This window comes from Brassica rapa, chromosome A07 (assembly GCF_000309985.2).
Source record: "Brassica rapa cultivar Chiifu-401-42 chromosome A07, CAAS_Brap_v3.01, whole genome shotgun sequence".
NCBI lineage: Eukaryota > Viridiplantae > Streptophyta > Magnoliopsida > Brassicales > Brassicaceae > Brassica > Brassica rapa.
The window spans coordinates 789,596-811,697 of record NC_024801.2 but is presented as its reverse complement, the minus strand read 5'-3'; the positions used below and the strand labels follow the sequence as shown (position 1 = coordinate 811,697).

At 37.7% G+C, this 22,102-nt stretch overlaps 6 protein-coding genes and 1 long non-coding RNA gene across 11 annotated transcripts; 3 read left to right on the top strand and 4 right to left on the bottom strand.

The window, feature by feature from the left end:
- Positions 1-103: 103 nt before the first annotated feature.
- On the bottom strand, positions 104-2,185 carry LOC103828290 (probable protein arginine N-methyltransferase 1.2). Its single transcript, XM_009103900.3, has 9 exons — positions 1,965-2,185; positions 1,860-1,870; positions 1,628-1,783; positions 1,477-1,540; positions 1,254-1,396; positions 1,075-1,162; positions 878-993; positions 620-770; positions 104-485 (listed from the first exon to the last, which is right to left on the bottom strand). The coding sequence occupies exons 1-9, from the start codon at positions 2,119-2,121 to the stop codon at positions 280-282; spliced, it is 1,092 nt and encodes a 363-aa protein (XP_009102148.1). The 5' UTR covers positions 2,122-2,185; the 3' UTR covers positions 104-279.
- Positions 2,186-2,366: 181 nt separating this feature from the next.
- LOC103828289 (phospholipase A2-beta) lies at positions 2,367-3,955 on the top strand. Of its 2 annotated transcripts, XM_009103899.3 has the most exons (4): positions 2,367-2,606; positions 2,769-2,805; positions 2,873-2,992; positions 3,491-3,955. In XM_009103899.3, the coding sequence occupies exons 1-4, from the start codon at positions 2,526-2,528 to the stop codon at positions 3,688-3,690; spliced, it is 438 nt and encodes a 145-aa protein (XP_009102147.2). In that variant the 5' UTR covers positions 2,367-2,525; the 3' UTR covers positions 3,691-3,955. The 2 variants fall into 2 exon arrangements, with proteins under 2 accessions (XP_009102147.2, XP_033131179.1); XM_033275288.1 differs by having other exon boundaries at positions 2,393-2,606; positions 2,769-2,992.
- Positions 3,956-6,798: 2,843 nt separating this feature from the next.
- Positions 6,799-7,614, bottom strand: LOC103828316. The gene has a single exon (XM_009103924.3). The coding sequence runs from the start codon at positions 7,612-7,614 to the stop codon at positions 6,799-6,801; it is 816 nt and encodes a 271-aa protein (XP_009102172.2).
- A 575-nt stretch (positions 7,615-8,189) lies between these two features.
- On the top strand, positions 8,190-12,022 carry LOC103828286. Its single transcript, XM_009103896.2, has 7 exons — positions 8,190-8,448; positions 8,608-8,740; positions 8,868-8,971; positions 9,046-9,217; positions 9,300-9,434; positions 9,529-9,760; positions 9,839-12,022. Exons 1-7 carry the CDS (start codon positions 8,408-8,410, stop codon positions 11,773-11,775), a joined length of 2,754 nt encoding a protein of 917 aa, XP_009102144.1. The 5' UTR covers positions 8,190-8,407; the 3' UTR covers positions 11,776-12,022.
- A 33-nt stretch (positions 12,023-12,055) lies between these two features.
- Positions 12,056-13,150, bottom strand: LOC103828287 (40S ribosomal protein S15a-2). Its single transcript, XM_009103897.2, has 3 exons — positions 13,002-13,150; positions 12,368-12,528; positions 12,056-12,294 (listed from the first exon to the last, which is right to left on the bottom strand). The coding sequence occupies exons 1-3, from the start codon at positions 13,129-13,131 to the stop codon at positions 12,196-12,198; spliced, it is 390 nt and encodes a 129-aa protein (XP_009102145.1). The 5' UTR covers positions 13,132-13,150; the 3' UTR covers positions 12,056-12,195.
- On the top strand, positions 13,120-14,696 carry LOC103828285 (60S ribosomal protein L28-1). Of its 4 annotated transcripts, none has more exons than XM_018653193.2 (4): positions 13,120-13,150; positions 13,472-13,630; positions 13,867-14,030; positions 14,397-14,696. In XM_018653193.2, exons 2-4 carry the CDS (start codon positions 13,483-13,485, stop codon positions 14,514-14,516), a joined length of 432 nt encoding a protein of 143 aa, XP_018508709.1. In that variant the 5' UTR covers positions 13,120-13,150; positions 13,472-13,482; the 3' UTR covers positions 14,517-14,696. The 4 variants fall into 4 exon arrangements, with proteins under 4 accessions (XP_018508709.1, XP_009102142.1, XP_033130180.1 ...); XM_009103894.3 differs by lacking the exon at positions 13,120-13,150 and adding an exon at positions 13,289-13,377 and having other exon boundaries at positions 13,473-13,630; XM_033274289.1 differs by lacking the exon at positions 13,120-13,150 and adding an exon at positions 13,339-13,396 and having other exon boundaries at positions 13,468-13,630.
- Positions 14,618-16,338, bottom strand: LOC117126441. Its single transcript, XR_004449005.1, has 2 exons — positions 16,103-16,338; positions 14,618-16,043 (listed from the first exon to the last, which is right to left on the bottom strand). It is a non-coding gene; the product is annotated as an uncharacterized LOC117126441 (long non-coding RNA).
- Positions 16,339-22,102: the final 5,764 nt, after the last annotated feature.

Below are 22,102 nucleotides of genomic sequence, written 5' to 3'. Positions count from 1 at the left end.
GTATAGTAGTATGGTTTTTACAGGCTACTGTTTCCGCTTACTCTTTTTATGCAACTGGATTTTTGAACAGAGAGGGTGTTGTTCCCAGGAAAACAGAGAGAGAGAGTCAGAGATATGCTTTTAATAGAATCACGGGGGTAAATTTATGTTTTCTTGTTCTGAAACATTGCAAAAATGGAAACTTGAAACATTACAAATGAGCACTGCTTTCTCAGCCTCAACATGATAAAATGAGACTTGTGGGAGATTGGCTCTATTGCTTCCCTTTAGAGACAGCTTTCACCGCATTTTGTACAGTTGGGTCCTTGAGATCTTGCAGTGCTGGCCATTCAAAGAATAGCTGAGCTTTATGTCGACATCTCTGGGATTCTTCTTGTTAGGTGCAATGGTCATGCTTCCTGTGATCATTTCACCCTCGCATACTGTTAACACATCATCAAGGTACAGCACTGTCTGCTTCCAGTGTGTAGCCCTAGATTTTGGTCCTGCATTGCATATTGTGATTATTGTCTCATAGAGTTCCAAACATCGACAAAGAAGTTATTGCATCATATACATTTTTGTCTGTTGTTTCGGAATATCATATAAACAGAAAATTTCGCAGGAAAAAGTGTGTTACCTGTTGAGAAACCAATCATCTTGTGGCACATGGTGAATGACACATCAAAGTAGGCTACAAGGGCATGTATATGATCATTCCGTTTTGCCACAAGCTTAAAAGGAGCTGTAAAGGAAGCATCTTCAGAAGCCATCTTAGAGATATCCATCGTCTTTAGAATCCAAAACAGCCAAAACAAAAAAAAAATTGCATTAGAAAAAAGTAATTAAAGAGGGCTATTAGTAACTACATTCTTAAGTATAAATCTTTACTAATTACCTTGAGTAGCTTGCTATCGGTAACGATCTGGTTGCCATCAACTGTGTCAACAAGAGGTTCAGTGATTGCTCTTCTCTTGATGCATGACATGTCAAACCCATACACGTCGTTCCAAACTGTATAGGGGACTGTAAACTAACGGAAACATATAGAATACTAGAAAAAGTGACAAAGGTCTCTTTACTTCACAAACTCACATTCAACTTTGTCTTCTTTGTAATGAGCATCCTCTATGGCAGTAAGATAGAGAGAAGCTTTATCTGGTAGAACAATTCCACCATCAACCTAACAACAACCAAAAAGAAGCCAAAAGCATAAAGAAGAAGTGTTCAAAACTATAATGAAGCCATCAAAGGAGAAATCACTTTTAACTTACAAGCCATTTATTGCGGGCATACAAGACGGTGTCAAGCATGTTTTCATAAACAAGAAAGTAACCCATCCACTCAGAGATAATCACATCCACTTTAGGAACCGGAAGCTCGATTTCCTCAATCTTCCCTTTCAAAACCGTTATAACTGCCCCCAGAAAAGAACCAAACAGTTGTTAGTAACAAAGTTATTAATGAACACTTTAAACATTTGTATCAGATTATTACCATCAGAAAACCCATTTGACTTGACGATCTCCTTGGCAGTGTCAGCCATTTGAGAACATTCAACCTATTCAAAGAATCATTTGTGTCAATCAAATGAATCCAAAAGCCAAATGTGACAAGAGGAGGAGAAGATAGTGTATTATATACATACAGCGTATACGTGAGCAGCTCCTGCTTTAGCACAGAAGAGAGACAAGATCCCTGTGCCAGCTCCGACATCAAGAACGATTTTGTCCTTGACAAGAAACTTGTTCTTGTAAATAACATCACGGTAGCTCTTTGTCCTCACTACATCCTTCAACATTTCCTGATAACAAGACAAACACCACCATCAAGATCATACAGAACAGAGGGTTTTCGACTCAAACTGCAAAGACACTTACTTCGTGAATACCTGCAAAACCCAAATCAATTTGAAACAGAGTTAGCACTTTTCGGAGATGAAGAAAACAATGAGAGAAGCTTCAAAGATGAAAGTTTTTTATTACCGAAATGGGAGTAAGAATCGAAGTAGTAATCGGCGCTGGTTATGTCATCAGCGACATCGGCATCGCACATTGTTTCATCGGCGTCTTCGAAGGGTAACTTGGTGTTCTGATTTTGATCAGAGCCTTGCTCGTTGTGGTTGTTCTTGGTACCAGCCATTGCACAGAGAGAGAGAGAGAGAGAGAGAGGATTAGGGTTTTGGAGACAAGATTTGAATCGGAAAGGGCAGCCTAGGGTTTTAGGGAGACAACGTTTATGTTCACGGTTATTTAACCGTCGGTTTGATTTTATTGAAAGCCAAACCGGTTTGGTTTATTATACTGATTGAATTATTATACCGATCCGGTTCAGCTAATTTAACTCGTAACGTATTTTATTTGGGTTGACTCGAGAGAATAATTTTTATTTGGTATGAAGCAAAGGAAGGAGCGGCGAGAAAGGAGGAGAAAGACCAATGAGATCGAAACCTTAGCGAAGAAGACAAAAGGACCATAAACATCAAATCCAGAAGCTTCTTCCTACTTACCTAGCGCAATAGAGAGAAAGAGAGAGAGTCAGAGACGATGATGGTTCGTTCTGCTTCGACGCGTTTCGCGGGAGCTTTCTTCCTTGTCATCTTCCTCGTCGATGTCGTTCGCTGCGAGGTTTGACCTTTCTTTCCTTTAAACGAATATGAGTTTCCATAATTAGACAAAAGCAATCGCATTGTCGTAGAATCAGCTTATGAAAATTATAATTGGAATCCGAAAGCTCAGATTCCACAAAGATTTGGTCATTCAGTTCACTAATGAATCAAATTGTGACAGGAGTGCACCAGAACCTGCATTGCACAGAATTGTGACAGTAAGTGTGGAGAACCTTTTCTTTTTCCGTTTTAGCTTCTCACTTGCGTATATTCGTCTGTTTACAGCACTTTCTATACGATATGGGAAGTATTGTGGGATCGGACACTCTGGATGCCCTGGTGAGGAGCCTTGTGATGATCTTGATGCTTGTTGTATGGTCCATGACAGTTGCGTTGGGGCCAAAGGTAAATAACCATTCAAGAATGCAGATCCCTTAACGATTTGATCATTCAAGAATACAAATCATAAGGTTCACTACACTTCTTATAGTTTTTGTTGAATTGTGAGGAAGATTTATATGCACATTATATCCTTGGCATTATAAACTGAAATTAACATCTGTAGCTACAGATTCAGTATACAAGTAAAAATAGACCTTGGGTTTTATCTGACCTGTTCGATCTGTCTCAACAAATGGCTTAATAGTGCAGAGTGCTAGGATAAGGTTCAGGTGATCTTAAGTGACTCTACTGCTCTAGGAATTTTTTTTTATCGTTCCTTGATGCTTTCTTCATCTGATGATACTGTGTTTAGTTTAGTGGTCTCAGTTTAGTGATCTAAAGCATACTAATGTTCATTCTTCTTATGCTATAGTTTTAACGAATTGCAAATGCTAAGTCTTTGGTCTTGAGTTGACAGTTGGCATGCTTACGCTTTGGTTATTTGTTTCCCCATTTTGGCAGGTATGACTAACATAAGCTGCCATAAGAAGTTCCAGAAATGCGTAAACAGGCTTAGCAAATCGATAAAACAATCCAAAAACAAAAAGGTTGGATTTTCAAAACAGTGCCCTTACTCGGTAGTCATACCAACGGTGAATCAAGGAATGGATATCGGCATTATGTTCAGTCAACTAGGCAATGATATGAGAACAGAGCTCTGAGTTTTAGAAGGCATCACATTGGTCATTGGTAGTTTTAGAAGATTCTTTGGTGGTGGTGGTGATGATAACTGGTAACTATTTCCACTGCAAGTCTCAATTCAAGTTCCACTGAATGATTTTCAGATGTTATTCTTGTATACTATAAGGCACTATGTGATTTGCTAGTTTTGGTCAGAAAATCTTTTTCTATTCTTATTTTCAAATTATGAATTATGATCTACCTGATACCAACATTTCTCAAAGCATTGTCTCATCCTTTCACTAATATAGATCTTGCCATCGCTTCTTATATCCTCTCTAAACCGTAAAGCTCATCGCCTCTAGCTTTTTTTCAGATCTCAATTTGTTTTTCTTTGATTCGTCTTGAATTGATGGATTGTACACGCTTCAGATTTGATATTAGTTCTTGTCTAAGAAGCGTAGTCAATCTCTCTTGGCCGCCATAAATAGTTCTAGAAATTTTTAATACATACAAATTCTCATCAAAGTCCATGCAAACATTGATTACATCAATTGTCCCACATGCTATTAGTATCAACACCCAGTACATCCTGTTAGCTAAATAATATGATTAATCTCCACAATTTTTTTGATAAACAGATCTAATCTCCACAATTTTGTATAAAATTAACAAAATTACATAGAATTAATATATTGTGTTGTGTTTAACCAGATTAGCCAGTAGTTTAACTCGATTAAAACCTGAACATGGCCATTAATTCTAACTCAGGAACATGTTTGTGTTAGGATTAAAGGTCGGATTTAAATTTTAATCTAACTAAAACTATTGGGAAATATTTTAAGTAATTTATGTTAATTATTAAAATTTGCTTAATTTGATAAAAATTGAGGTAAATTGATCAAATTTTTAGTCTATAAAAACGATTAAAAAATTAACAAGTACCTGAGTATATTGGGTGTTGATGTCAAATTGTCAATAGTTTTGTCTACAAGTTAGAACTTCAACCATGACATGTGTGATTTCCTGACCTAACGGTTTCAAGCGTGACATGTTGACATTCCTAACCTCACGGTGTTGTAGATACATCAATATGATTTATCTGGTTTAAAAAACTAAGGTATGCAATTTTTTTAAAAAAGAGTGAACGTGCGAGATATATGATGTGAATGCATCTCCAGATCAGAACTGCTCAATATTGAAATATGAGCTAACCTTTCCTTCCAAGACCGTCTCAAATTTTGTTAGGACTCTGTTCAAAAAATATTAACATTATATTTAAATTATAATAAAATAGTTTAATAAATTAATAATTTTACTTATATATGTTTAACGTTTTTTTATAAATTATAAATTCTAAATTAGTGAGTACTATATCTAAATTTTAAAATTTAAAACCATAATTTATGCATATATTATTGAAAATTTCTAAAAATTTCATTTTTAATATTCGGACCCTGTTCGACCGTTCCAGTTGCACGTGCTGTTAGACGGCCCTGTTTCCTTCTAAGATTGTGCATTTCGGTTTTGGTTCTCGGTTCAGTTCTTTTTTTTGGTTTTAGAGATCTGAAATCCGTGCAGATATTTATGATATTCAGTTTACTTTTAGTTTGTTTTTGGTTTTCAGTTTAGTCTGGATAACAATGTTGAAAAAACACTAACATCCGAGAAAATTTTGGGTTCAATTCGGTTCCAATTTGTTTAGGTAAAGTTTTCAAATAATTCGGGGTTTTAGAAAAAATTCTTTTGGTAATTCAAATTTTTAGAATAAAATATAGGATAGTCTGAAATGTTTCGGATATAAAAACCATTTTGATAATCCATTTTTGTGGTAATTCAGTTGCAAATAGTATCTTTAGGATATTTGTTATTTCAAAACTAAATATAATTAATATTTTAAAGTATATAAACTATATTTTTAAATTGTGGTGGTCTCGGTTCTGATTCAGTTTTGGTTTTCGATTTGGGCTCAGTTTTTTTAGCTATAGAGATATATAATCCATTTGAATATCTAACAAATTCTGTTCATTTTTTTATATAGGATTTTGGTTCGGTAAAAGTTCCGGTATAAATGTGCCGAGGCCTGTTTCCTACCCAAAAAAAGCTAATTCCAATAAAACCACTTTTTCAATATGGTAAAACCGAACCGTACCGAACCGAACTGAACCGAACCGAAATAGACAATATGGTTTGGTTTTGGTATATACCATATAAACCGAATGAATATAATTTTATAAGAACCGTAGGATTTGGATATGGTTGGTATATAACCGATTAAACCGAATAAACCAAACAAAACCGATTAAAAGTAGAAACATGTAAATATGTATCTATTTCATAACAATACATGAAAATCTATTTGTTACATAAGTTAAATTTGTGTTAATAACTATTACCATAATTTTATAGTAATAAAGAACCTTAATTTGTAAAACACTTGAACTATAATTAAATAACAATACATCGCAATTCAGACGTTTTATTTTCTAAGTCTTTTTTTGATCTTTTTGCTTTATTTTAGTTTTCACTAAATTAATATGAAGATTATAAATTTGATGGACAATAATTAATGGAAAATTTTCACAACTTTTTTTCTTATCTTTAAACAAACAGAGTTTCGTGTTTGATTGAAAAAGTATGATTTTAATGAACACTAAGGGTCTGACTGGTGACCATTCGAGAAACAAGAGGAACGAATAAAAAAGGAATGTTCGGGAATAAAATAGAATGAATGAAAAGGAATGGTTGTTCCTTATCAATTTTATCAAGGAACAATTTTGTTCTTTAATTCTCTAAAAAAAAGAATGAAAGAGAATGAGAGGAAATTATTATTCCTTGTGTATGGTGATTTTTTTTAGGAACGTTAAGGAATACATTATTCATCGCCGTTCCCTGGTCACCATTCATATCCTAAATATAGAAGAGTGGAAAAACTTTTCTTTCATGTTTCTGTTTTGTTTCATATTTTTATTTTCAAAATTTCAAGCTTTGATTCTAATTATAGATTTGATTATTATTTTTTTTTTTTTTTTTTTTTTTTTTTTTTTTTTTTTTTTTTTTTTTTAAATCCCACTTTATTCAAATTAAAAAGGATTGGGTTACAAGGTAAAGACAATATTTACAGGCAATTAAAGCTAACCAAGAACTCTCTAGAAAAAAGTAAACCAAGTGGCCAAAACTGAGTCTTCTCCCTGAGCGATCGTTTGAGCCCGAGCTAATGGATCCAAGCGTAACCGAATGATTTGCTTAACCTCAGCAATAATAGCTTCTGGTGATCGGGCTTCATCGGTATGTATTCTTGAATTTCTCTCCTTCCAGATAATATATAGACAAGCCTGATGAAGCAGCCTCACAATCAACTTCACATTCTTCTCCCTCGCTGGATTCTTTAGCCATCTGAGACCATCTTCGAACAAGACTGGAGGATCCAACCGCAATCTACTTGTGAAAAAAGTCCACACCTGTTTACTGAAGTTGCAATCAAAGAACAGATGCTGTCTATCTTCATTGTGACCAACACACAGCACACAAGTTGCCGGCACTAACAATCCCCATCTTAAGAGTCTATCTCTTGTTACCATCCTATCTCTTGCTGCCACCCAAGATAAGAATGCATGCTTCGGAATACGACCTGAAAACCAAATCACTTCATGCCAGAATACTTCCAGCATGCACGGAAACAGTCTCTTCCAAGTCTCGCTAGTGGAGAAAGTCTCTGAACCATTATGACCACTAGTGACCCAAACATAAGTATCATCAACCTCTGAATTCAAAATTGGTTGCGCATCGGGCATACTATCTCTGAGCAACATGATGGACGGACTCCTACTTCTACTCCTCTCAAAACACCACCCATCACTTGTTAATGCATCTACCACCCTTGCGTTAATGCTCAATCCAGTAACAACTGGTCCTCTCTCCCCTACTACCTCAATCAGAGGACCCAGAGAAGTCCAATCATCCATCCAAAAACTCGCTGTAATCCCTGATCCTACTTGACACTTAATAAAAGGCCGAGCTTTAGGTCTCAGTTTACATAAAGACCTCCAAATCCATCTGACACTTGATTATTATATTTGATGGTAGAAGCATTTTTACTTTTTTGTTTGGTAGAAGCATTTTTACTTTTTTGTTCATTTATTTGAACATGTAATATATTTTTAATAAATGACTGTGTTGACAATATGACTCTAAAATTCATATAATATGATCTCAAACTAAATAATTATGTTTTTTGGTATAAAACTGAATAAACCGAAAACCGACGGTATATAAACCGAACCGAAGTAAATATAGATTTAGAATGGTAGTTATATTTTACTAACCGAAATACTAAAAACCGAAAAAATTGAACCTAAACCGAACCGATATTCGGATTGAACACCCCTAAGTATAACATATGAAAAAGGGTTAAATAGGTCCGACTAAAAAACTTTAGTCGAGGAATTGGAACTTTCCGATTCCTTTCTTGATTTATTATAATTTTATTTTATTACACGGTTCTCTCTTGACACGTCGTTGACAAAACATATATTAATGGGATTGTCCAACCCAAGAGCAATATTCTATTCTCATCTTCCTTCTCCCCCCTCCCTCCTCTAAAATCAACATTATACGTTTCTTCTGGGTTTGTCCCCTTCGAAAATTCCAAACCCTAGTTTCGCTCTTCTTTCTTTTCGCCAGATTCGAACCAGACGGTCGAACGAACGGTTTCCGATCTTCCTCTTTTTTGTTTTTTTTTTTGCTAAGCTTCGTTCCATGAAGAAGGTTCTTCATCGAGGCTTTAAGCCTGCTAAATGGTAAAATTCGATTCCTCTTTTTTTTTGAGAATATGTTAAAAACATTACAGATTCTAGCTTTTGTTGTCTAGGATAAAACCTGATGAACTGAGTCTTTGGATGTTACTGTTTCATCCCTTCTTATGTTGTTTTTATTTTTATTTTTTAATGTGTGTGTAGTAAAACAGCTTTACAAATGGCGAATTCACGCCTGAAGATACTCAAGAACAAAAAGGAGATTCAGATCAAACAGCTGAGGCGAGAGTTAGCTCAATTGCTCGAAGCTGGGAATACCCCTACCGCTAGAATTCGTGTAAGAACAATTTTAATCTTTGATTCAATCATGTTTTGTATTGATCACATTGTGAATGTGTTTGGTTGTCACTCATGTTGTTTGTTGATGAGATTGTGAATGTGGTTTTTGTTTCTCCCTATCTCAGGTGGAACATGTCGTGAGGGAAGAGAAGACAGTGGCTGCTTATGAACTCATTGGGATCTACTGCGAACTTATTGTTGTTCGTTTGGGTGTTATCGAGTCTCAAAAGTAAGCAAAACTGTGTTCCTTTGTTTTGTTGTTCTGTGTATAATGTACTGATCGTTTGTGATATTTACTTACAGAAACTGCCCCATTGATCTGAAAGAAGCGGTTGCCAGCGTCTTATTCGCTTCCCAGAGGTTATCAGATGTCCCTGAGCTCTCAGAGATCGTTAAGCAATTCACTACCAAGTACGGGAAGGATTTTGCTACCTCTGCTATTGAGCTGCGTCCAGATTCTGGTGTCAGTCGCTTGGTAAGTGGTTGCATCCTGTTCCTATGTTGATTTTGTATTATTTAGAAGCGTTTCTTGATTATGATCTTGTTTATGTTTCTAGCTGGTGGATAAATTATCTGTCAAAGCCCCTGATGGTCCAACAAAGGTCAAGATTTTGACGGAGATAGCTGAGGAGCATAATGTTGTTTGGGAGGCACAGTCTTTTGTTGAACCGGATCCAAGAGACAAGTTTTTGGTAAGTAATAACAATAACATGTCTGTAGTGTTAATGCATGATTGTTTTCATCTATCTGTTAACAATAACAATGACCTTTTACTTGTGTGTTTAGAGTGGAGCAAGCTCGTTTCAGTCAGCGAGTAGTGTAAACGTTGTGGATTCCTCTAGAATCCCAAACAAGGAACAATATTCAAGCGTTCAAGCTCCAGCACCTGTTAATGTTCAACATGGAGCAAGCGAAAGGAACTCTTATTATGCAAGTGATGGAAGATCTTCAAGCCGTAGCGACAATGTTACTTCTGGGACGGCTGATGACTATCATCATCCAAATGCACGACCTTCTCGTAAGTAGTTTCCTTCCTGCTGTTTCTGTTTATGTTTCTTGATGTGAATCATTCAAAGAAGTTTGTTTTGTTTGACAGGGTCTAGGCCTGATGAAGGAGAATGTAGAAATCCCAATCATGGCGAAAGTAAGCAAAGGTGGGAAACAGAGTTTGTTGATTCTACAGATGCTGCACGTGCTGCTGCTGAAGCCGCTGAGAGAGCAAGTTTCGCTGCTAGAGCAGCTGCTGAGCTTTCTAGCAAGGAAAGGATGACGAGGCAGAATTCAACAGAGTCGCATATGTCCTCTGCATCTGTCAATTTCAGAAACGAGCCTTCACATAGACGTGACAGATCGAATGTTTCTGAAGATCATTCATCTCCAAGACACAATGTTAGGATGCAGTATCAAGATATGAACAGAACCCAACAAGATAGATATGGTAGGGGAAAGGAACCTGAGAATCCTCCTGCAGTTCAGCCATCAGAGAGACATTACCTGAATAATAACTCGAGAAAGAGTGGTTCCTTTGGTAGAGAGAAGCAGCCAAGCGAGGATAAGACAGATTTAAATGTTGGTTATTCGGAAGATGTTCAGTTCAAGAAGCAGTCAAGCAGAGCTTCATCACATTCACATTCAAGTAATTATTCTGATGAGCATGTCATTGACTCGGACTATATGAAGTCACCAAAAGCCGTGGAGGAGAATATCTTTGCAACTGAATATGATCGCCAATCTCAGAGCAGCTTTAAAGATAAAGATTTACATGATCATGGACATGATGATGCTGGTACTTTTGATGATTATAGCTCCTTTTTTGATAAACCTAAATTCGATGCTGAAGATGATGAATATGATCATGGAGTGGGATTCTCATTGCTTGGCAGCAAAGCACCTAGCCTTACGCCAACACCAGCTGCTTCCTGGAGCTTTAAAAGTGATCATAGTAAGTCTCATGGAAACCACAGCTCAAGCTCACAAGTCTTCCAAGAGAGCCCATTGTTTGATGATGTCCCTGCAAGTCCTCCTGCTTTTTACCATGAGCCAGATCGCCATGCTAAGTTTGACAACTATGATCCAAATTCAGAAAGTGAAGATGATCAGCCGAGACACAGAGGTAAAGTTGATGAAACGGTGAATCTGACATCTCATCGATCTCAGAAGTTTGAAGTCTCTGATCCTGTGGGACGTGAGTTTTGCCCTGTAGAGACAGATGAACATAAAGATGATTCAAGGACAAGGGAAGAATCAGATTCTGAGGCAGATGCTCTGACTGGTCTGAGTTTTAAACCTTTGGTCGGTGGATTCAGGAACAAAAAGACACTCCCGCCATATAGAATGAGCCTGGCGAGAAACGAGACATCGTCCAAGTCTGGAAAGGAACATAATGGAACTGATGATGCTGGCAAGTCGGTGTCTACTCCTAGAAGTAGCAGGAAAGCAAGCATCAGCGAGAAGAGACCAAGCTCTATACCGCCGCAACCATCTTCTAGTGATGATGATGACTCAGAGATCCAACTTCGTTCAAGAAGACCAGAAACAAAACCTCAAACCTCATATCGTGATTCCCGTTTCAGCCATGATGACCCAGAGGAAGAACTTCCAGGACAAGCTTTTGTCAGAAGTCAAGAGAAGACTCATAAGCCAACAACGAGAGTAAGAGATCAAAATAGATCAAACTTTAAGATCCCAGCTTCAGCCTGGTATGAAGATGATGAAGAAGAAGTCGAAAGAGTCAGTGCCAAGCCAGTTAAAATAACCGGGGTCTCTCTAAGGACTAAGGGGCAAGTGAAAGCTCATGAGAAGCGTTCATTTCCAGTTACACCAACGAGAACCAACCAAGAGTCTCATGACCAGCCATCTCCAAAATCAACTTCAGGACAAAAGACAGTTTCAAGCTCTGTTCCACCAACTGTAAAATCACCAGATCCAGAAACTCCGTCAAGGGAGAGAGCTAGTCATGTTCATCCCAACCTCCCGGATTGTGATGATATCTTTGCAAGGCTTGGCGCTCTTCGTACTCCTAATCGCCGCTGAATATGCCCATCCTCCGTCTGTTGATACATTTACTCTTGTCACAAAGATCACTCTAAACTCATTCCTTACTCTGACTGAAGTTGATTTTCTTACACATTATACAGATTGAAGCAGTGGTGTGCTAATAATACTTGGTTCTTTTCTTCTTTTTTACCTTTTTGGTGTTTACTCTTGACTGAATTTTATTTTCATATATATACATTATACAGATTGAAGCATTGGTGTGACAATGCTTTGTTTCTTTCTTTTTGCCTATATTACTTTTGGTGTTTATTAGCAGAACAGAAAGCTAAAGATATTATAGAACAATGGAAACATTATCACAACAGATTAAAGTTTTGTTTTATATTTTTGCCATTTTGCTCAAAGTACAAGTGCAAGAAACAAACAAGTAAGCCAGACAAATGATTACGATCTCTTTTAATAGAAGAAACCTAGGACCTGACCACCAACATTCCTCTTGATAGCATCTTCATGGTCCAAAATGCCATCAGGAGTGGTAACCACAACATAACCCCACTGCAGATAACATAACACAAGGTTAAATTAGTGGTACTGCAAGATAAGCATAATCAAGGGGGAAAAAAGAAACCTGGCGGGTTGGAAGAGTGCGTTCTGTGTACTGCCCAATCTCTTTAGCCTTGACGTCTTGCCTGTAAGTGAGAGCTTTGCAATCATTAACCCTTCCTTGTAGATCAACAGTGATTTTCCCAACTCTGTGCGGATCATGGACTTGATAGTTCTTGATGTAACCTGTAATTTACATAAACATTACACTTTCTGAAAGTAACAAATAAAAATATTCAATTTTACAAATATTATCTACAAACATGACCCACAAATCTTGACTTAGGATGCTCAAAACATAAAAGCAAATTGGAACAAGCGTAAATTAGACCATAGACTTGGAAAAGGAGCAGACATGGCTTTTTTTCAGACAGTCGATCAACATAATGAGTTAAACTTTCAATTGTCTGCAATTCACTTCCAAACCAATAACAAAAAAAGAGATCATCTTTGGACGATGTTACATAGGCAATGCTTCAGATATAGGATTCGGGATAATTTCAAGGATTAACAAAGAGGTCCCTAAGTTACATGAGAATGAGAGTAATCATAGAGAAACAGAACTAGCTACTTGACGACAATTAAGTGAAGTCAATGTCAGAACCAAGCTGATGAATAGATGGATCTTCAGATCAAAAGCAGAGTGAAAAATGTGAGACCTTTCTCCTTCATGATTCGGAGGAAGGAAGACATAACGGTAGAGACAGGCTTCAACTCCACAGAAGCTTTCCCTCGCTTCTCCGCATTCACGATCGTCCTCAACGCGTCGTTCAGTATCCTCCTCCCCATCTCTCTCTCTCTCACTAACACAAGTTTCTATAGAAGAAATGAATCGAAAGATCTAAAACCCTTACCTTAACTTTGATAGAACAGAACAAATGTTTGCGATTTATGGCATTATCGATATATTTAATGATGATTAGGGGTACTTTAGACTTTCCGTTAAATTAGGGTTTTGTTTCTCGGAGGTGATATATAAATCGTTTTGATCTCGTCATATCACAAAAGCTTCGGCATCACCACCATTAAACCCGAGTCTATACCTCTCTCTCTCAATTGTTTAGATCGACCTGTTCTTGTCTGTAATACTTATTTGTTTTTCTATTTCGATTGGTCTGGTGGTTATATAGGTTTTGAAAAATGGCAACAGTACCAGGACAATTGATATGGGAGATCGTTAAGACCAACAACTGTTTCTTGGTCAAACAGTTCGGAAGAGGCAATGCTAAGGTTCAGTTCAGCAAAGAGAAGAACAATCTCTGCAACCTTAACTCCTACAAGCACTCTGGTAAAGATCCAATCATCTTTTGCGTTCTCTTGTTTATCGATTGGATATTTTTGGTATTGGAACTGACCTTGTTGTTTTGTTTACTTTCTGTCTGAATTAGAAATGTGTCTACTTTATATTAAAAATATGATTACTACTTATTTACTTAAAAATATATTTCTTTGAAATTTAAAAATAAAACTTTATGTTTTGTGTTTTCAAGCACTAATGTCTCGATCTTTTTGACTTGGGTTCAGGTCTTGCAAACAAGAAGACAGTGACCATCCAGCCAGCTGACAAGGATCAAGGTGTTGTTTTGGCCACCACCAAGACCAAGAAGCAGAACAAGCCTAAGGTCTCTGTCAACAAGTCTATCCTTAAGAAGGAATTCCCCAGGATGTCCAAGGCTGTCGCTAACCAGGTAATTTTGTATCTCAACTCAACTAGGTTATGTGTCTGTAGGTTGCTGTTTCTAGTTATTGGTTATTTACAATTGTTCTTTGTTTTACTTGTGAGTGGAGAGTTCATGTGTATATGTAATGGTAACATGGCTTGATAGTAGAGGTATTTGGTTATCTTTATCACTCTTATGTGGGATGATGAATATAAGTTATATCATGTTAGGCCTCTTTGTGGGATGAATTTTCACACTATTGATCTCTTCATAATGATTCTATTTATGATAAACTTTTGTCTCATAATAGACATTTAATGATGCCTACTTGTAGTGGCTTTACATGTGTTCATTTTGTCATAATTGGGTTAATTTGTGTGGAAATTGAATCAGGTGGTGGACAACTACTACAGGCCAGACTTGAAGAAATTCGCTCTTGCTAGACTCAGTGTCATCAGCAAAAGCATTAGGGTTGCCAAGTCCGGTGCCAAGCAAAGAAACCGTCAAGCTTAAGCCTTTTTCAAGTACTGAAGACGTTTATTAAGTTGTTTTTTGTTGAACTACCTTAACACTATGCTATGCTTATCCTTTTCAAAAGATGTTAGAACTTTTTTTATTTATTATGCTTTTGGTTTCTGGTGTGCTTGTGTTGGATCTTTTTTTTTATAAAATCAAGGAGTTGATCATGTGATATATTTATTCTGTTTGACTCTGAACGAAATATCCATGAAGCCTCATTTAGGAGATAACTTCTGTGAGATTAACTGTGGTCTTCTCCTTCACATTCCTTCCACACACGAATAGCATGACAACCTTATAGAACTAGATTACAAGACGAAAAAAGACGAGTGTAAAGATAGGTTTTGATCAACTTTTTATTTGTTTCTTTGTGTGTTTAGCTTCCACCGCAAGAGAGACAATCTTCACGGTTTGTCAAAGAGCAAACCATCCGTGCCATCTTCGTCTCATCGTCTTCTTCTTCTTCTGTTCCTTCAGTTACATCAGTCCAGGGGAATGTCACCTTGGCTGACTAAAATAACTACACTGACACATAAAAGTGTTGGGTCCCACACGTTAGTGACTTAGATTTGGGGTCCCACACGTTTGAAGCCATCATGAAAACAGTTTGAAAGAAAATTCGATATGGAGAAAGCGGTATGTAACCATGGCTTCTTCATGATGGCTCCAAACGTGTGGGACCCCAAATCTAAGTCACTAACTCGACCTATGACCGTTTCAAATTCCTCTTCTGTCAGTGTGACCATCTCTCACCCTCGCACTCTCTCTTTTCTTGTGATCCAAGTTCACGGCATCAACAATGTCTCAAGGGTCGACGAAGAACTCATCTTGCAACAAGTGGGAAGGATGCTGAGAATATCAGATGAGGACGGTCGTGACGTGACCGAGTTCCAACAACTTCATGAGGATGCAAAGAAGTATGGTTTCGGTCGAATTTTCCGCTCGCCCTTTCTCTTTGAAGATATGGTGAAATCCATCTTGTTGTCTAACATTACTTGGGAGAGGACACTAGGTATGGCTTCTAGCCTCTGCATATTGCAATCTAAGCTAGCTGACGGAACCGTTAGTAGTCAAACTAATAAAAAAAAGGAAACGAGTAGTCGAAGCAACGAAAGAAACAAGTGGAAATTTTATATCTTTATATATATATATATATTTTTTAATTCTGTTTATAAGTTATATATTTCATTGATTAATCTAATCTAATGTTGTGTTTGGAGGTGCATGTAAATGTGGAATGTTCGAAAGAGACGCTAGAGACAGCAGCACAATCTCCATTCCAGTCTTTAGCCTACTGGTTTGCTTCTAGTATTTTGAATTTTTAAATCATATTCAGTTTCTTTTATATTTATATATATGCTTCTTCTTACACTTTATAGGTTTGATCTAATCCAAAACTATGAAACAAAACTTGGCAAGCTTAGCGAGTTGAGTCAGCTTGACTACAAGAGTGTTAGCGGATGCTCTCACATGAAGCAACTTAAGGCAGACTAGATGAATATCTCTCTCTCTAAAAAAAAACTCGTTTTTCTTATTTTTTTTTTTTTTAACGGCAAACGGCTATTCTATTACTCAAACACTCGTTTTTCTTATTATTTAAGTAGCTTGGGTTCAATTTATTTTATGTTTTATTTTTTTCTTCTGGATTTTTGGCTTTTTGTGTTCTACATTACAGCTTTGTAACATTTCATTTTCATGACCTGAGAATTAGATATGGGAGAAAGGCTCTGTGAATTAAATATGGGAGAAAAGCTCTCTTATGTGGTGTGTTGTCTCTGTAACGAAACTATCTGTTACAGAAGATCATATGTTTGTCCCTATTTATGTGTTGTTCTTACGCTTTAGCTGTCCATCGCTTTTAAAGCTAAAACAATCCCAAATACGGTAACTTGACAATCAAATCCTCCCTTTATGTAAAGCCGGTTAGGTATAGAAACAATCTCCAAGCCGTTAATGAAAGCGAGAGTGTGTGGAGACTGAACTCAACCCATGATCCTTCTGCTGGTCCCGTGTCCAGGCTTGGCCAGTGGTGTCGGAGGTGTTGGAGGTAGCCAGAAATTAATTTTACCGGGGTCATAATTAATTAATTTAATTTAAAGTAATTTTATTCAAATATTAATTCAAATATCTTCTATATAAACTATTAGATTTGTCAGTTGTTTTAATTTTTAAGGAAATTATATTCAATAAAACAAAAAGATATAATGTTAAAAAATCTTTAAAAATATGTGTAACTGTTGTTGTATAGAGTTTTGAAACAAAAGTATGGCAAAACAAATAAAAAAAGGTCAAATGTTTTTATTAAAACAAAAGAAAGAAAACAATGGAAAGCGGGTGAAGTTTGTAAAACAAATAAAAAACTTTTTTTGACCCATATTTTACTTCAAAATCAGGTTTTTAGGCCCAAAATAATTAACTGAAAAGTAAAAAAAAAAGTTCATGGGTGCAGAATTGAGGATTGAACTCTCATGAGGGGGGTCAGTACTAGAGAACTAACACCACTTGACCATTTGTTCTTTACGTAAGTAGTGTAACAAGTTTAGTTTTCAATATTTTAGTGGGGTCAGCTGACCCCCCTCCTGTGCATGTAGATCCGCCTCTGGCCGCAATTGATGAGGAAGACATCGGTGGGCTTGCATGCAGCCGTTTCTCCTTCTCCTCCAGTGGTGGAGGCGGAAATAAGAATAGAGATAACAAACAAAATAAAACAGATCACTGGAACTGAAAAAGAACAAAACAAAAAAAAACAATGAAACTCTTGTTTTGGAGAAGATGAGAGATGAGTGTATAATTGAAATCTTGTGTGGTGAGTGAGTAGGTGGGTTCCATCGTTGAGTGAGATACCAATCATATTGAATGATGCTTTACAAGCAAGCGACTCGTTCAATCAACGCGTAAACTGTAGCAACCTGTCATCCTGTTGAATAAGCTTGACTTGCAAGTTTCCTTTTATATTGAGTTATGATTATCTTTGAGAATTAGGAAAATATCTATTTGTGTGATTTCTAATAAGTTTAGGAAACTATGAGTTATATATAAGGAGATGCATATGATGTTGCATAACTTATGATTTGTGATTTGTGATTTGAGAGCTTTGAGATTGAATAAGAGAAGGACTTCTTATTACTTGTGATTCTATATTTGGTATCAGAGCTTAACAAACTACAAAACAATGGGAGATGAGAAAGAAGACATCACGGAGATGAAGATCAAAGAGCACGGCCCTTCCTCTATAAAATTTCCGATGCTAAACTCCTCGAACTATACGGTGTGGGCTATGCGTATGAAGATAGCACTCAAGGTCAACAAAGTATGGGAAGCTATAGACCCCGGAAGTAAAGCTGAAGGAAAGAATGATATGGCTATCGCCTTAATATTTCAGTCTATACCCGAGGCCTTGACACTACAAGTTGGTGACCTAGACACAGCCAAAGCCGTTTGGGATGCGATCAAAACCCGACATGTTGGAGCAGAGAGAGTTAGAGAAGCAAGATTACAAACCCTAATGGCAGAGTTTGATAGACTTAAGATGAAAGAAGAAGATACAATTGATGCTTTCGTTGGAAAACTAGCAGAGATTTCTTCAAAGTCAGCCTCGTTGGGAGAGATTATCGAAGAACCCAAGATCGTAAAGAAATTTCTTAAAAGCTTACCAAGGAGAAGATATATCCATATTGTTGCATCTTTGGAACAAGTTCTTGATCTCAACACCACAAGCTTTGAAGATATTGTTGGAAGATTGAAAGCATATGAAGAACGAATAGGAGAAGAAGAGGAAGAACTACAAGATGATAAAACAAAATTGTTGTATTCCAATACGGAGTCACAACAAGATGGATATGGAGGACGTGGGGGCCGCGGACGAGGAGGTAGATATAACTCATGGAGAGGCCGAGGTCGTGGGAGGTACAGCAACTTCCAACAACAACGTGAAGCTTATCGACAAGGAACTCAACGGGACGTTTCACACATTACGTGCTTTAAGTGCGATAAGCTTGGACACTACGCAAGCGACTGTCCGGACAAGTTACTCAAGCTTCAAGAAGTTATTGAGAAGAAAGATGATGATACTCAAGAAGCTGATGAGTTAATGGTACATGAGGTAGTATATCTCAATGAACAAAAGGTCAATCCAAGCATCTTCGATTCTGATCATGACAACAAAAACTTGTGGTATCTTGATAATGGAGCAAGCAACCATATGAGTGGAAACCGCTTTTTCTTTCATACAATGGATGAGAAGATCATAGGAAAAGTACGTTTTGGGGATGATTCACGGGTTGATATCAAAGGAAAGGGCTCCATTCGTTTTGTTTTCGCCGGAGGTGCCAAGAAAATCTTGAACGATGTATATTATATTCCGGCCTTAAAAAGCAACATTGTGAGTCTGGGACAAGCCACTGAGGTTGGCTGTGAGGTACGAATGAAAGGTAACACACTGATGCTGCTTGATCGCCTAGGTCATCTCATGATAGAGAGCATACGATCAAGAAACCGACTTTATAAAGTCATCTTACATGCGGATGATACTCAATGCTTGCAAATAACGTCTACTGAATCTTCAACATGGCACGCCCGACTTGGTCATGTCAACACTGAGACGATGAAACTGATGATAAATAAAGATCTTGTCATTGGCATTCCTCATATCGCAGTTGAGAAAGAAACGTGTACGTCATGCTTACTTGGAAAACAAGCTAGACAACCCTACCCTCAGACAACCCAATATCGAGCAAGTCATCCACTAGAACTCATTCATGCCGATTTATGTGGACCCATCACTCCTGCTACGCCAGGACAGAAACGATACGTGTTCGTTCTTATTGATGATTTTTCTCGCTACATGTGGACCGTATTGTTGAAATATAAAAGTGAAGCTTTTGAAGGCTTCAAACGTTTTAAGGTGATGGTGGAGCAAGAGACAAAGACTACAATCCAGACGTTGAGAACGGACAGAGGCGGTGAGTTCACATCTCAGGAGTTTGAACTCTATTGTGCTCAACATGGCATCAGGAGACATCTTACAGCACCATACTCTCCGCAACAAAACGGAGTTGTAGAGAGACGGAATCGTACGCTATTAGAGATGACCAGAAGCATATTAAAACACATGAATGTTCCAAATTTGTTATGGGGAGAGGCAGTACGACACTCTACTTATCTGATAAATCGACTTGCGACAAGATCACTTAAGGGGAAAACACCATATGAAGCTCTACGAGACAAGAGGCCAAATCTCGACCACCTAAGAGTATTCGGGTGTGTATGTTATGCTACAACTGATGTATCAGGGAGGAAGAAGCTCGATGATCGGTCAAGATGTCTAGTACATCTCGGAACAGAGCCAGGGTCTAAAGCCTACCGGCTTTTGGACCCATTAACTCGAAAGATTGTCGTGAACCGCAATGTGGTCTTCAAGGAAGATCAGAGTTGGAGTTGGAATACAGAGGAGGCGAGAGAAGATGATCATGATGAAGATTTTGAACTTGAACTAAAGGCACTCAATGACAAGAAAGAAACGGGAGAGGCAAGAGCAGTAGGAGATAATGAAGCTATCACCATAACTAGTGAAGGAGAAGAAGAAAACGATGATGATCCTGATACAAATCAACCTCAGCCACAAACCAGACGATCAACAAGGGTAAGTAATAAACCTCTGTACTTAGAAGACTATGTCCTCCTAGCCGATGGAGAATGTGAACGTCTCCTTATGATCATCAATGATGAGCCATGGGATTTTTCCGAGGCAAAGAAGCTACAAGTCTGGATTGATGCGTGTTTAGACGAGATAAGCTCCATTGAGAAGAACAATACCTGGATCTTAGTTGAGTTGCCTAAAGGAGTAAAACCAATTGGTTTGAAGTGGGTATTTAAAATAAAACGTAATGCCGACGGAAGTGTAATCAAATACAAAGCGCGGTTAGTAGCTAAAGGTTACGTTCAGAAGCATGGGATTGACTATGATGAAGTCTTCGCACCAGTCGCTCGAGTAGAGACAATCCGTCTAGTTATCGCGCTAGCTGCTTCATCTAGTTGGGAAATACATCACCTCGACGTGAAAACGGCTTTCTTGCACGGTGAACTTAAGGAAGAAGTATTTGTACAACAACCTGAGGGCTTTGTGATCGCAGGACAAGAAGGGAAAGTTTATAAGTTGAGAAAGGCGTTGTACGGTTTGAAGCAAGCGCCTCGAGCTTGGAATGCTAAGCTAAACAAGATTCTTGTTGGGTTGAACTTTCATAGATGCTCCAAAGAACCTTCTCTATACAGAAAGCAAGACAAGACGAGCCTCCTAATCGTGGTAGTATATGTTGATGATTTACTCATCACAGGTTCTTCGCTAACAGCTATAAATAGCTTTAAGAAAAGTATGGCTATCGAGTTTGAGATGAGTGATCTTGGAAGACTAACATATTATTTAGGCATTGAGGTACATCAGTTTGATGGAGGTATTACACTGAAACAGAGCCGGTATGCAATGAAACTTCTTGATGAAAGCGGCATGAAGACGTGCAACTCGACTTATGTTCCGATGGACTTCAACGCAAAACTATCCAAGTCACCTGCAGAGAAGGGTGTTGATGAAACAGAGTACCGAAGGAACATAGGTTGCCTGCGTTACTTGTTGCACACTCGACCGGACCTGTCATTTAGCGTGGGACTACTTAGTCGATACATGCAGGAACCAAAGGAGTCACATGGTGCAGCACTAAAACAAGTACTAAGGTACATCCGAGGAACTGTCTCTCTTGGTGTCGTGTACTTGAGGTCATCAAGGTTGGAAGTAGTCGGATTCAGTGATAGCTCTCATAACGTAGATGAGGATGACGGTAAGAGCACTACAGGACACGTGTTCTATCTTGATGCAAGTCCAATAACATGGTGTTCAACTAAGCAGGAGATTGTTGCTCTATCATCGTGTGAAGCAGAATTTATGGCTGCTACGGAAGCAGCGAAACAAGCAATATGGTTGCAAGAATTGCTTGGTGAGGTTGTAGGAAAGACTTGCGTGAAGGTGAAGATAATGGTAGATAACAAATCTGCAATCGCTTTGACTAAGAACCCTGTCTTTCATGGCCGAAGCAAGCATATACATCGAAGATTTCATTTCATACGTGAATGTGTTGAGAAAGAGCAAATTGAAGTGGAACATGTACCCGGAACTGAGCAGCGAGCAGACATACTAACCAAGTCTTTGGGAAGAACCAAGTTTGTCGAGATGAGAAGTTTGATCGGTGTCAAGGACGTAGATGAAGGTGAATTCAAGCTTACGGGGAAGATTGTTGAATAAGCTTGACTTGCAAGTTTCCTTTTATATTGAGTTATGATTATCTTTGAGAATTAGGAAAATATCTATTTGTGTGATTTCTAATAAGTTTAGGAAACTATGAGTTATATATAAGGAGATGCATATGATGTTGCATAACTTATGATTTGTGATTTGTGATTTGAGAGCTTTGAGATTGAATAAGAGAAGGACTTCTTATTACTTGTGATTCTATACATCCTACAATGACCAAAGACATCAGTGATCATAGTTACTCTAAAGTAAAACGAATCAGGACATCATCATATACATT

Coding starts and splice junctions, on each gene's coding strand:
- LOC103828289 (XM_033275288.1), top strand. Junction 2,993..3,490: donor CAGTTGCGTTGGGGCCAAAG/GTAAATAACCAT, acceptor CCATTTTGGCAG/GTATGACTAACATAAGCTGC.
- LOC103828287 (XM_009103897.2), bottom strand. CDS start 13,131: ATGGGGAGGAGGATACTGAACGACGCGTTGAGGACGATCGTGAATGCG. Junction 12,529..13,001: donor CCGAATCATGAAGGAGAAAG/GTCTCACATTTT, acceptor TGTAAATTACAG/GTTACATCAAGAACTATCAA. Junction 12,295..12,367: donor GCACTCTTCCAACCCGCCAG/GTTTCTTTTTTC, acceptor TGTTATCTGCAG/TGGGGTTATGTTGTGGTTAC.
- LOC103828285 (XM_018653193.2), top strand. CDS start 13,483: ATGGCAACAGTACCAGGACAATTGATATGGGAGATCGTTAAGACCAAC. Junction 13,631..13,866: donor TAACTCCTACAAGCACTCTG/GTAAAGATCCAA, acceptor ACTTGGGTTCAG/GTCTTGCAAACAAGAAGACA. Junction 14,031..14,396: donor CCAAGGCTGTCGCTAACCAG/GTAATTTTGTAT, acceptor AAATTGAATCAG/GTGGTGGACAACTACTACAG.
- LOC103828316 (XM_009103924.3), bottom strand. CDS start 7,614: ATGGATGATTGGACTTCTCTGGGTCCTCTGATTGAGGTAGTAGGGGAG.
- LOC103828290 (XM_009103900.3), bottom strand. CDS start 2,121: ATGGCTGGTACCAAGAACAACCACAACGAGCAAGGCTCTGATCAAAAT. Junction 1,397..1,476: donor GTCAAATGGGTTTTCTGATG/GTAATAATCTGA, acceptor TTCTGGGGGCAG/TTATAACGGTTTTGAAAGGG. Junction 994..1,074: donor CAAAGAAGACAAAGTTGAAT/GTGAGTTTGTGA, acceptor TCCCCTATACAG/TTTGGAACGACGTGTATGGG.
- LOC103828286 (XM_009103896.2), top strand. CDS start 8,408: ATGAAGAAGGTTCTTCATCGAGGCTTTAAGCCTGCTAAATG. Junction 8,449..8,607: donor GGCTTTAAGCCTGCTAAATG/GTAAAATTCGAT, acceptor ATGTGTGTGTAG/TAAAACAGCTTTACAAATGG. Junction 9,435..9,528: donor ATCCAAGAGACAAGTTTTTG/GTAAGTAATAAC, acceptor TTGTGTGTTTAG/AGTGGAGCAAGCTCGTTTCA.